The following is a 12,775-nucleotide window of genomic DNA, read 5'->3' as shown; positions in this document are numbered from 1 at the left end:
TCCCCTTTGTTTCTCTGTTCCAGTCTGACCCAATAGCTGGTGGGGGAAGCAACCGCCATCTTTACTTTGTGCCATAAATTCTGCCATTTTACTCTATTCACCTGCAGTTTGGTTTCATCTGTTCCATTTATGGTGGAGCCTTTGCCATTCAATCAGGGTACCAATACTTTGTCTGTAGTGTAGGTTCCACATCCACAGAGGTAAAAGCCTTAATAGGCAGCTCAACCAATCCAAATGCTTACTGCCATATGACTGGTAGCACATGGGTCATTAGTTTGGAGATAGAAAAACCCAAATCTACCCCTGCCAGTACTCATCATCTGCCATAGGCAGGCCATAATACAGAGACCCCCTGTCCAGAATGCCTTAACTTGTGTTTAGTATCCTGGGCATCCCCCCAATTTCATTCAATCTCCCTCTGGATTCAGCACCAGTGAACAAAGTGCTGCATTCAGAGCAAAGTGAAGCTCTTTAAAATGAATTATTTCAGGGTAACAACAAGCTGTGCCTCAGGGATACCTCGCCCCAATGTTTTATAAATGAAATTGTACTGGCTTTGTGAACAGCATCTATTTAATGGCAGATCTCTGGCAAGGACCCACTTATATAAGGACCTGAAACTGTTCATTAGCCAATGATGAGCAACCGGGTAAATATATATGAATGTTAATTGTACCGACTCCTCCTGTCCTCTGCTGCAATATCTAATATCTCTGAGAAGATACCAAAGAAACTATTGGAGGGATACATTATGGATGTAAAGTTGCAGCTCAGTGTCTGTCTAATTCAAAGTATCTGAATAAAACTCAATTCCCAGTTCATTGTCTGTATTTCATCTAGGGACTGGCACAAAGGGGAAAGTGGGGAGGGCAATGCAGAAGTGTCTAATACAAACTGTGTATAGAAGTCAGTAAGGAAACAAGGGGTGGGACACTGAGTATTGGGAAGGGGCAGAGTTAAGAGCAGAGGCAGAAGCCGTTGCTGCACATTCTGCCCAATGATTATAAGAAAAGGGAAGACAAAACGCACACACACAGCCCCCGTACATGCAGTATAAGATACTTAGGGATCAGTTGTGAGTGTTGCCGGACGCTGGGACTGAATGCGGCGCACCAGTTGCTGCACAGACAGAAGAGTTCATTGGGGCCCTCTGGTGGCAGCGGTAGCGACTAGTTCCTATAGTGGATAGGAAATAGATGATTCATGTGGCAGTGAGCTAGTTTTTATCCCTAGAAAGGACCTAATGCCTCTAGTGGTGAGGTACCAGGTAAGTATAGGAATTAGTCCAGTCTATAATGACAAAGCTAAATGCCATCCAGTACAAGGACCTTCAAAGTAAGGTCCCAAATAAGGATAGACTCTAGTCTGTTCTAATAGAGCTAGCTATTTCTCATCCTTATAAAGGCCCTCACAATATATTAACCTTATGGTATGTCAAATCGATAGAAAACTATTTGCAACTCATTAAAGGACATATTTCTGCCATTTTTGAGATAGTACTTAGTTATTCATATATAAGATGTGTGAAATCCATCATCTGTGTTAGACTGTTTTACTGCTGTTTCATATGAGGTCCAGTAAAGGGATAGAAACTAGTCAGTTCATACAAGAACAAGCTAATTCCCATCCTGTCTATGGACCTTCTATAACAGTACAGGAACCATCTGTATTAGGTAAATACCTGACAGGTCCAGTAAAGAGATGGAAACTAGTCAGTTCATATAAGAACAAGCTAATTCCTATACTGTCTTAGGACCTTCTCTAACAGTACAGAAACCATCTGTATTAGGCAGTTACCTGACACTAGGTCCAGTATGTCGGGCTATTTAAACATATATTTGATAAAATCATATAAAAGAATTTAAGGCTCCTTATAAGTAATAAACAGGAGGAGTCTTAATATATGCCCAACTCTGAATTTAATATCGAGACTTCCCAATCAATTAGTACAAAGGGTGAAAAATCAGGACAACTATTTAACAAAATAATTAATTTATTTATATTTAATAATAACAAATCAAATTATTACTTCTTACAAAATCCACCAAATACTTCTTGATATCCACTCAGTATAAACTCAAAAAAAAATTTACCACCAGATATTAATTGATAAGACCAAAATCATCAACACGGCAAGCATCCACAAGACAATATACACTTTTACTAATAATAAGGTATTATCTAACTTGGAATCAAAGGAGGAACTGTGACTGATCTGGTCTGTTTAAGAAATTCTACCCTCAATCTTTTACTTTCCCATTAAGTCACTAGCTTGGACACAGGGCCGTCATCAGGGGGGAGAGTTATAGGGGGCCCACTCCACACTTACTTGATTAGCCGGGCCCCCCATCTTTCTGAGAGCTGCTGACTTCAGGAAGGCATGGACGTTTAAGGGGCCCTGGCCACCAATTTTCTTATAATGTGGGGGGTGGGGCCCTGACCACCAATTTTCGCCACCAATTTTTTTTTCTCATGTGGGGTCCTAGCCACCAATATTTTTTAATGGGGGGCCTTGGCCACAAATGTTTTTTTATGGGGGGCCCTGACCACCAATATCTTTTTATTTATTAACATGTGGGAACCCTAGCCACCAATATTTTTTTTGTTTTTTTACTGTGTGGTGGGGAGGGCGGACCTGTAGGTGGGGCTTGCGATGGGCGCAGCCCAGGGGGCCCAGGAAATTTTGTAGTATGGGGCCCTGCGATTTCTGATGGTGGTCCTGCTGAGTAGTAAGACCATGTTGTACTTACCCTTAACTCAGGAGCTCTAATGAGAAAGCAGGGAACTTTTAAGCCCCAGCCAATTAATATATGTTTTAATATATGTTTTAAAGGCTAAATGGCAGCTAAAGGCAATATTTAACTACAATCTGTACACGAAACATAGATTAATAATAATAAAAATAATAATTTTATTTCTTGTTGATGCTGATGATTTATATCAGACTTGCCCTGATACACGGCTGCACATGTGACCGTATAGTGCACATGCCACTGTGACAGTTGGTCGTATACAGTTAGTGACAGTTGGTCACAGCTCAGTCTTGTACAGTTAGTGACAGTTGGTCTCAGTACATGGTTTGACTCAGACCAGCGTGCATCTCACTGAGTCTCACTTGCGTTTTTTTTTTCTTGTGGTAAGTGAATTCCCCAATTATGGGAGATAAATTGCCTCCAGCGATGGAGAAGAGTACTCCTCCAATAAGGAGTGAGGAAAAGCAACAACTTTTTGCTGCTACTAAGGCAGAGATGGAAAAGGAGAAAGGGGATACCATCACGGTGAAGAGAACGATGGACATCAGCGCTGAAAAGGAAAGTGGGAGAAAAAGGAAGAAAAAGGTTAAACATCAGTGCAGTGACAACATCAAGGAGGAGGATTATACGGAAAAAGAAAAGAAGAAAGAAAAGAAGGAAAGAAAAAGACCCCGAAATGATGAGGACCCAATCAAAACAGAGGGTAATTAAAAACAAGTCATTTTAAATGAAGCTGGGATGCTGCTATTATGTATTTATGGGTAAACAGCACCGTTTGTAATGTGGATTTTAATGAAAGCCTGGGGGGGCTAAACCTATTTAAAGAAAATTTATAGATCGGCCTAATTTGTCTGTCTGTCTATCAATCTAGCTAGATGTCTTTCAATCTTTGCTCCTACAAGTTTCTCTGGTCAATATGTATGTCAGTTTGTATCTATAGCTGCCTGTCTGCAGTGTTTCCAACTGACTTCTGTGTGTATTAAAACTTACTTACAGGGATACTGAACCATCTCAACAGATTGTTTTGGTTGCTGTGTGGCTTTTTCTAGTCAAAAGACTTCAAACCATAAAATAATATATTGAACATTTCCCTTTTCTAATTACAGAAAGATCCATTATCTGGAAAACCCCAGGTCCTGAGCATTCTGTATAACAGGTCCCATATCTGTAAAAGCATAGTTTCACTGCCCTCCCTTTCACTGCTCTTTCTTACCAAAAAAAGGGAAAGTTGTGCTCACCACTAATTTTTAATCCATTAAGCAGGGGTGCAATGAGGCTGTGACCACAAAATACATATAGACAAATACGAGAGGTCCTTTGGACTCAACCCATTATCAATATATTTAAGACATGGAGACATTTTGTGCATTCAGCTACTAAAAAATGCCTTACCCTTTAAACAAAACAGGGATTGTTTGTCCATATATTGCAAAATATTTAAGCTGGCCAACTACTCCAACAATGACTTTTTATTGTGTTATTACAGAGAAAAAGGAAATCATTTTTAAAATTTAGAATTATTTGATTTAAATGGAGTCTATAAGGGATCGCTTTCCCATAATTTAGAGCTTTCTGGATAATGGGTTTCTAAATAATGGATTCCATGCCTGTATTATGTACCCTGTACAGGTATTGGACCTGTTATCCAGAATGGGACCTGAGGCGTTCCAGATAAATCTTTTCTTTTGAACTTTCTGGATAATGGGTTTCCAGATAACGGATTACATACCTGTACTAACATTTTTAAAGATATAAGAAGTGACTTTGGAGTTAGTGGAGTTTAGCACTTGGCCTGCAGCTCCATTCTTTTATATGTTCACAGAATTCATTGCGTACATTATCTATTATGCTTACTGATAAATTATATAGTTCTATCAAATTATCTCTCATAAGCGAACCAGTATAGATTTTGTAATGTGTACTTTTGTGGAAAGCTAAGTACAATCTCATATTAAATAAATGCCAATATGCACAAAGGAAACATTTTCCCCAAGTTTTCTGTGTTTTCCAATAACTACTTTAATTCTTTTTATATGTCTGCCTTTTTCTCTAGAAGCAGGAAGTGAGCAGAAGAGGCCCCACCAAGAAGAAGAAGAAGTTCCTCTCCATGTTGCAGTCAGCACGTGTAAGATCCACGCATTGCTTGGGATTGGTTCCTTTGGCAAAGTAAGTGATGAACATTTGGGAACTGTTTGTCAGAATCAGTTAGGGCCAATTGTCCCTAACAAGCCTGGAATTATAGGAAAGCCCCAGAAATGTTGGGAGGCAGCAGGTGGCAACTTTTTAAAATAATTATTTGTTCCTTGCTGCTGTGACCTGTTCATAAACTTTCATTCCAACGCTCTTGTCAGTGGCTAGATCTCTCATTAATGTTTATCTTCTACAGGTAGGATAAAGTGTAGATGCCATGTCTCACCATACTGTAACAAGTGTAGTGGCCTAGGCTGAGGTTAATCCAGTCCCAGAAATAAACTTCTAATCATATATCTTTTTCTGTATTTTTTTCAGGTGATGTTGGCATCTCTGCCCAACAAGAGCCAGCACGTGGCCATAAAGGTCATAAAGAAGTGCTGCCAGGACCAACTTAGTGAAACCCTCACTGAGGCTCATGTGCTGAAGATGGCTGCTGGATGCCCATTCCTTTGTCAAGGATATGGATCCTTCCATACTCAGGTACTAGATAGTGTCAAAACATTAATGGCATTGTATCTATCAAAGGGTGAAGTAGAACTTGCCACAGTTCACCAGAGAGAAATTTCATAGCTCTCACTTTTATGGGAATTAAAGGGGTTCGTTTATTAAACTGTGAACTATGCCTATTAAAATCCCAACCAGTTTTTTCACGTTATCTATTTGTCTCTAATCGAATTGATTCACTTCAAATCTGTATCTATCGACTATCTGTCTATATGTCTTTGTATTAATTTGCCTTTCTGTGTAAGTGTCTATATGTTTATCTCTATGATAACATATCTGTATCTATGTAAGCTGAATATATCTCCCAGCCTATCTCTATATCGGTCAGTGCCTATTTAACAGACTATACATGATTTCTCTATCTTTTGTTAGCCTCCTCAAACACAAAATCCATTATTGACTTCTGTCTTGTGCTGTAATGTAGGGGTCTCCTGTCAGTTGCCCTATTTTTTATCATATCATGGGCTCAATAATGGGGTTAGCAATACTTACAGATCCTTCTCCATTACAGTGTCGGACTGGCCCACCGGGATACCAGGAAAACTCCCGGTGGGCCAAGGTGTCAGTGGGCCCTCATGCTGCTAAACTTTTGGTCTATTTCATGGCCATTACCTTTTTCTATGAGAACAAAGAGGCTAAATAGATGGAATAATTGATTATAGTATGTAAAGAAAACAGACTAGGAGAATAGAAGTTGATTGAGGAGAGGAAGAATAATAGTACTGAGAGGGGCCCCTGGTCTAATGTTTTTGGGTGGGCCCTGGGCTTAGGTTTTTGGGTGGGCCCCTGGTGTCCCAGTCCGACACTGCTCCATTATGGGAACCTTGCACCAACAATGTCTGTAGTAGATATGTTTACTTAGAATTTCCAAGTTGGAGTTTTCTTCAGCCATAACATCAGTGTGTGTATAGTAATGTCAATGCAGCCTCATAATTTGATCATCTTCATCAGGATAATATGACAAGAAAGAACTTGAAAGACAATAGATCAGCTTTCCTCTTAAAAATAATTTAAAAAAAACAATAGTTTTATGCAAAAAGGCATAATCATTCATGTGTGTTGGGGTCATATATGTTTGGGCTTTAGAAGCTTTTTCTTTTCTTTCTCCAACCAGCGTCATGCTGTTATGGTCATGGAGTACATCAGCGGAGGGACCTTGGATCAAAAGATTCTGGATTCAGGACTTCTGAAGATGAACTCAGTAAAGTAAGTGGCTCATTGTGTGATAGGAATAAGACATTAAAAAAGCAGTGAGGGGTGTTACCTAGAGGACCTAGATGTTTATAGTCCATATGAAAGCAAGGAAACGATCACCATTTTATTTTTTCTACTATCGTTTTATTACAGCACTTAAGAAATATTACTTGTTTTATGTGTATCTGATGATGTAATCAACAATATATTCCTCTTTTAAAAAGTGCTGTCCAGTAGCCCCACTTCCCTTTGCCATGAATCCTGGATTCTTACTACACTAATGCCTATTTTTTCTGTAGTCATAGCCATAAACAAAAATACAGGAGAGTATAATAATGGCATAAAGTGAATGTAGTTGTCTAATATTCTCATATTTGCATGAGACTGGATGCATTTGTATCATTGTTATTAAAGTAATAGATGGCATGTAACTGTGTGTTAAAAGCTTAATTTAAGAATTTAGGTGTTAGGTACAGGGCTAGGCTGTGCCTTGTGGCTGCTGGTGACCTCTAGCCTACATAAAATGATTGGATACCCACATCCACCCACCTACTGCACATATGTGTGTGTGTGTGTGTGTGTGTGCGCACACTTTGTGCCTTTTTTGTTGCACTGTGGTACTTGCCATAGGATAATAAATGAGACCTAATTAAATATAGTAAGCACGGTTCTGATTAAGGAAGAACAATAGACTAGAGTAAATATTATTTATTCATTATAACTTTTAAATAATGGTTGCTGTTTTTTTTCCCCCAAAGATTCTACGCAGCGGAGATGGTTTGCGCCCTTCAGTATCTCCACTCAAATGGGATTATCCATCGGTATGTTGCAAAAAACTCTCACTATATTTCTGTGTTTATTCTTCATTTCAATTTAAGCTTGTATCACAAATCACACTGTTCATAGCAGAGAAGAGTTTAAAAAAAAAATCAATATATTTGTTGAATTCAAGGGGTCCTTCACCCAAAAAGGTTTTTTTTTTTTATTTGCACTGTGAAGCAAAATGGATGTTTAAGCAGCTTTCCAATGCATTAGAAATATATTCAATCATTTTACACTTGTACATGTAATTGCTTTTAAAGGCAATATATGTCTGAGTTTTTACATTCTCTGCACTCATGGCTCTGTCTCCTGAAACAACACTCCCAGCAGTCACAGGGGCTGCTTTCAGAAGCAGTGGCCCACCTTAAACAACACTTTTTGCATACACTAACTACAAGAACTTACATGTCTGTGGGGCACTTTCATCCCAACTTTGCTGTCCAAACGACCTCCTTCTGAACACTGAAGTACTGCCATGAGCTCCTGGATCTCTCCCATTGCCTGAAAGCCCTCAGCCCAGCACATGTGCAGTAGTGACAGCCAAAAGTTTGCAGCTGTGCAGGAGAGGGAGCTGGCTTCTGGTGTCGCGAGTTGTTTTGTTTTAGCTTTTTTGCATGTTGCCCTATAATATCAAAACAATGCCTTTAGTATTTTGTAAATAATGACATTTTAAGACATTTTATAGAAAAAAAGTATTTGGTTTCAAGCCCCAATGTTCCTTGTGACTGCGGATTCAGGTGTCTGTGTTACACCTTAAGGTACAATATTAAGGAAAACAGTTGAATCAAACAGCTCCAGGCAGTATTATTAAACTGCAATGTGTTTATTAGCAGTGTAGGCACACTACATGTTTATTTATCAAGTCTTTATTTGATAAATGGCTTTGCCTGAAACATGTAGTGTGCCTACACTGCTAATAAACACATTGCAGTTTAAAAATCCTGCCTGGAGCTGTGTGATTTAACAGTTTTCCTGAATATTGTACATTTTATACTTGGTCATTGTTTTATTATTTTTCCATTATGACATTTTTTTTTATATGTGCAGCTCCATATTTGTTATCCTTTTAGAACTTTGCAATATCACTGACCTTCGTTTCATTTTCATTTTCTCAACCCTAATCTGTACCTTGTAGAGATTTCAAAGCAAATAATGTCCTAGTGACCAACAAGGGGCATATTAAGATTCTCGACTTTGGAATGGCGGTTGAGGGCATCTTTGGAGAGAAAAAAGCCAGAGGAGTAGTAGGAACATTGCCCTACCTGGCCCCTGAGGTAAGAGACTCCAAGCAAATGCATATTGCACTGAGGTGTTAGGTTTCTGATCAATGAAGCAAATTGAGGGAGAATGATTTGATTATGCTTATTATCCAACTTCTTAAAAGTTGCTAGCCAGGGATAAAGAGTTAGGATGCATATATCATTCATTGAATCAAAAATGTTACCTCTCATTATCTTTCTCTTTTAGATATGGTTTTGCCATTGCCATAGCTGCATGATGATATTCAGATTTTGTAGCCTACCCTTAAAGAAGAAAACTGAACAATGGATTAGGCTCATAATTATGCACCTAATGCTTTGGGCTGCTATACAAGGCCTAAACCTCTATCACAGTCCCTTAACAGTAAAGATTTGTGCCTCCATAGAAGCCCCTGCTAGAAATGCTTCTGTCTGTTACCTCTGTTTATAGACAGATAGGTATAGATGTATATAATATAAAACAAGATACAAGACATAGTAGTAATTAAGGCTGCTATAATTATTTATAGGGCTGCTGTAACACTGGCCTTGTACACTAAGAAAAAAATGAATTCCCTTTCATTTGTCCAAAACAAATGATGTGAATAGGTACAACAATGCAAAGTAAGTAAAAAACACTGGGTAATTATAATGCTCTATGTGTTTTTTCTTTTCTAGGTAATCAGAGATGAGGAGTATGATGCAGGAATAGACTGGTGGAGCCTTGGAATCACCATATATAAGATGGCCACCGGATCTCATCCATTCGGCTTGGAAAATGACTCCTCAAACTTCACCAACGACATTCTGTATAAGGAGCCCTACATTCCAGAATGGCTCAACAAACAACTGCAAGATCTCCTGCGAAAGGTGAATATAGGAACTACAAGGGATGTCACTAGCTCTGCTATACAGGCCTGTATTTCTAGCAAGGCCACAAACACCCAGACATAGGGTGGCTCAAATGAAGGGATGGCATGTCACCCAGCTGCACCTGCAATTTGTTTAAATGTGATCTGAGTAAGATCAAAGAATGCAGTTGCACACGATCCTGGGGTGGTGGAGGATGCTGGCCTCTGGGGGCCCTGAAGAGAAATTCGGTCCTGTTGCTGTCATATATCTATTGCTGGGTGTGATAACTTTGTACAAATCTAGCTGGCTCTTTGTGATATGAATGGCAGGTATTTAACTCCAACAATATATATAAATCACTGATCTCTTTTTCTTATACTTTAGCTACTGACGAAAGATCCTAAGAAGCGACTTGGCCGGAATGGGAACATTCGGAAGCACCCATTTTTCCGTTCCATCGATTGGGTGAACCTAGAAAAGCTGAATGTACCACCCCCTTCCAAACCAAAAACAGTAAGTACATGTCTGCCGTATGAATGACACAAATTTGCTCATTACACTTTGCTCATTCACCAGTGCCACTGCCCTACTATTATGCTAAGTATTGGATCTGTTATCCACACTGCACACAAAACTGGTAAACAGTTCACTGAATTGTTTTATATAATGAATCAGCTATACATTTTTGCCTAATTCACTTGCCTTGCAATGATAAAGCAATACCATGTATATAAAGTTTAGCAGCCCCTGCACAGTGTCGTGTCTGCAACTGCATTAAACCCTCTCCCTGTACTTGCCAACAAAGTGCAGAGATGAACAGCGGATTTGGTGCAGCCACTCAATAGACTTTAAGGCAGTGGGGTTGATTCAGTAGGGACAGTAGGCGCAGGGCAGGTCTTGACTGGGAGTCAAAAAAGGCCCTAGCATTCCAAGTACACAAAGGTACAAACAGCACCCACCAGCCCACTAAATAGTGACTTTCTATGGCATCATACAGCAGCCCATAGATTGTCAGTCTGACAAATGATAGTAGATGGATAGTAGTTTAGTTCTGATGTGAGAACTGTAGAGTGTAATTTTTCCTAATTCTGTGTAACCCTAGAACATTTTTCAAATTTCCTTCTGGAAACTTCTGAAAATAAGTAGCCGGAAGACTAAAAGTACTTTAACAACTTTGTGTCTCTAACTCTTTTATGTTCATTACACTGGAGAGATAAGCCTGTTATTCGGCCATTACCCTCCCAACTCTGGTTTATTCACTGGGGCACTCAAAAGCATCCTCTCAATGACAATCACCGCTAGCATTCTCAACATTCTCTTAGGTTTCAAGTAACTTCTTATCTAGCTGCTCAAATGTCCTTCTAGTATCTCCCAGCTGTAATAGAGAAAAAAAAAATCCAGAAACACCAAACATCTCAATTAAGGAATAATACAATTACACAAGGAGGTGCACCTTTAACTAAAACTAGTAAATGGGTAAAAAAAATCTTCTTTCCATACTATAGATCTGTACAAGCAGATAATATGGACAGGCCTAGGCTAGAATTGACCCTTTGAAAAACTCAGTTATCCTGCTCCAATAATAAGAAAAACAGTATTTATTGATTGTGATAGACATTTAAAGGACAAGGAAAGTCTAAAATAGAAGGCTAGAAATTCTGTATTTTGTAGACTAAACATAAACATGAACTTACTGCACCACAAGCCTAATCAAACAAATGATTTATGCTTTCAAAGTTGGCCACAGGGGGCTGTCATTTCATAACTTTGCCTGACCCTGACCCTGCACATGCTCAGTGTGGTCTGGGCTGCTTAGGGGTCTTCATAAGCAAAGCTGCTTGAATTCTACATGGCTGGTAAGTAAGGCGGGGGCTCCCCCTGCTGTTCATAAGTATGATTGTTTCCCTGCAGAGCATTTAGGGACTGTCTGACAATTCCTATCCACAGCAGCAAATGAAGGGAGAATTTCACTGCATACAAGCAGGTTTCCTATAAAAACGGTACACATTTTTTAATTAAAGTATATTGGAGATAGGTTTCTTTTTCATTAAAGAAAGTAAAAATGGGATTTTATTTTTTTGCCTTTCCTTGTCCTTTAATATTTTGTAATTACTAGTGGTGTCCAGTTTACGTTACATTTGTTACTGTAATATTAATTTCACTGCAACGTCAGCAGATGTTCAGTATTATGAAGTTATTTTATTTTGACTGAAAAATAAGCTAAATATATTGCTTTACTGCAGGTGCCATCGGTGGATTTCGGCAAGACAATTGAAGAGCCGCTGTCGTTCTTGGAGTCTATAAAATACAAGATGTCTTCAGAATGCCTCACGCCGTCATCCGAGTTGGAGCACCCAAGCCATTGTTGGACATCCAGGAATCTCTGCCATTGTCAGGCCCAACCAATGGCCATCAACTCTCCATACCATCCGTTTCCATTTGGTCCTTTTGGCTTCTCCGCCCAGCCTTACACTGCATATTGGCCTCATGTCGGCTTCTACCAACAGCCTTTTCCATCAGTTCCTTATAATCTCCATCCTTTCCTTGGTCCTGTTATTAGACCTCCTCCAGGTCCAGTTATAGTCCCAATTTCTAATAACCTGCCTCTTGATGTCATCAACACCCCTTGGCCCCCTCCGCCAGTTTCAGTCTTAGTCCCAGTTTATCATAACCTGCCTCTTGATGTCGTCAACACCCCTTGGCCTTTTCCATCACACCTGCAGTAACCATCGTCCTTTGGCTCTATCATTGGCCCTTAACATCTTGAGTCTCTGGCCTTTGTCACTTTTCCCTAACGCTTATTTTTGACCCTTCGTTGTTACTAACACTTGTTCTTTCCATCTGCCTCTAGCCTTTTCCAATGGCTACTGTCTCTGGCCCATTACATCGGCCTTTTCCATCACTCACTGTTTCTGCAGTGACCCATTCAACCGCCTTTACTTCTAGCCCTTACCACCGGGTACTGTCTCTGGCCCTCACCATCAGCCCCAACATTGGGCCATTCCATTGGCCTTTACCCCTAGCCCTTAACATTGGCTGCTGTCTCTGGCCCATTCCATCGGCCTTTATCTCTAGCCCATAACATCGGCTACTGTCTCTAGCCCACTCCACCGGCCCCAACACTTGCCCATTCCATCGGCCTTCACCTCTAGCCCATAACATCGGCTACTGTCTCTAGCCCACTCCAACGGCCCAAACACTGGCCCATTCCATCGGCCT

General features: G+C 39.9%; 1 protein-coding gene across 1 annotated transcript; it reads left to right on the top strand.

The window, feature by feature from the left end:
• The first annotated feature begins 2,914 nt into the window (after positions 1-2,914).
• Positions 2,915-12,666, top strand: LOC121400424 (protein kinase C delta type-like). Its single transcript, XM_041583520.1, has 9 exons — positions 2,915-3,456; positions 4,807-4,919; positions 5,262-5,426; positions 6,565-6,656; positions 7,403-7,465; positions 8,602-8,740; positions 9,383-9,574; positions 9,941-10,069; positions 11,800-12,666. The coding sequence occupies exons 1-9, from the start codon at positions 3,156-3,158 to the stop codon at positions 12,280-12,282; spliced, it is 1,677 nt and encodes a 558-aa protein (XP_041439454.1). The 5' UTR covers positions 2,915-3,155; the 3' UTR covers positions 12,283-12,666.
• Positions 12,667-12,775: the final 109 nt, after the last annotated feature.

This window comes from Xenopus laevis, chromosome 2S, assembly GCF_017654675.1.
Source record: "Xenopus laevis strain J_2021 chromosome 2S, Xenopus_laevis_v10.1, whole genome shotgun sequence".
NCBI classification, from domain to species: domain Eukaryota; kingdom Metazoa; phylum Chordata; class Amphibia; order Anura; family Pipidae; genus Xenopus; species Xenopus laevis.
The sequence above is the reverse complement of the archived record's forward strand: the minus strand, read 5'-3'. Positions and strand labels throughout refer to the sequence as shown.

Bases quoted from the DNA above. Each gene is read 5' to 3' on its own strand.
- LOC121400424 (XM_041583520.1), top strand. From the start codon at position 3,156: ATGGGAGATAAATTGCCTCCAGCGATGGAGAAGAGTACTCCTCCAATA. The intron at 3,457-4,806 runs GTAATTAAAAAC...CTTTTTCTCTAG, and splicing joins GGACCCAATCAAAACAGAGG to AAGCAGGAAGTGAGCAGAAG. The intron at 9,575-9,940 runs GTGAATATAGGA...CTTATACTTTAG, and splicing joins TGCAAGATCTCCTGCGAAAG to CTACTGACGAAAGATCCTAA.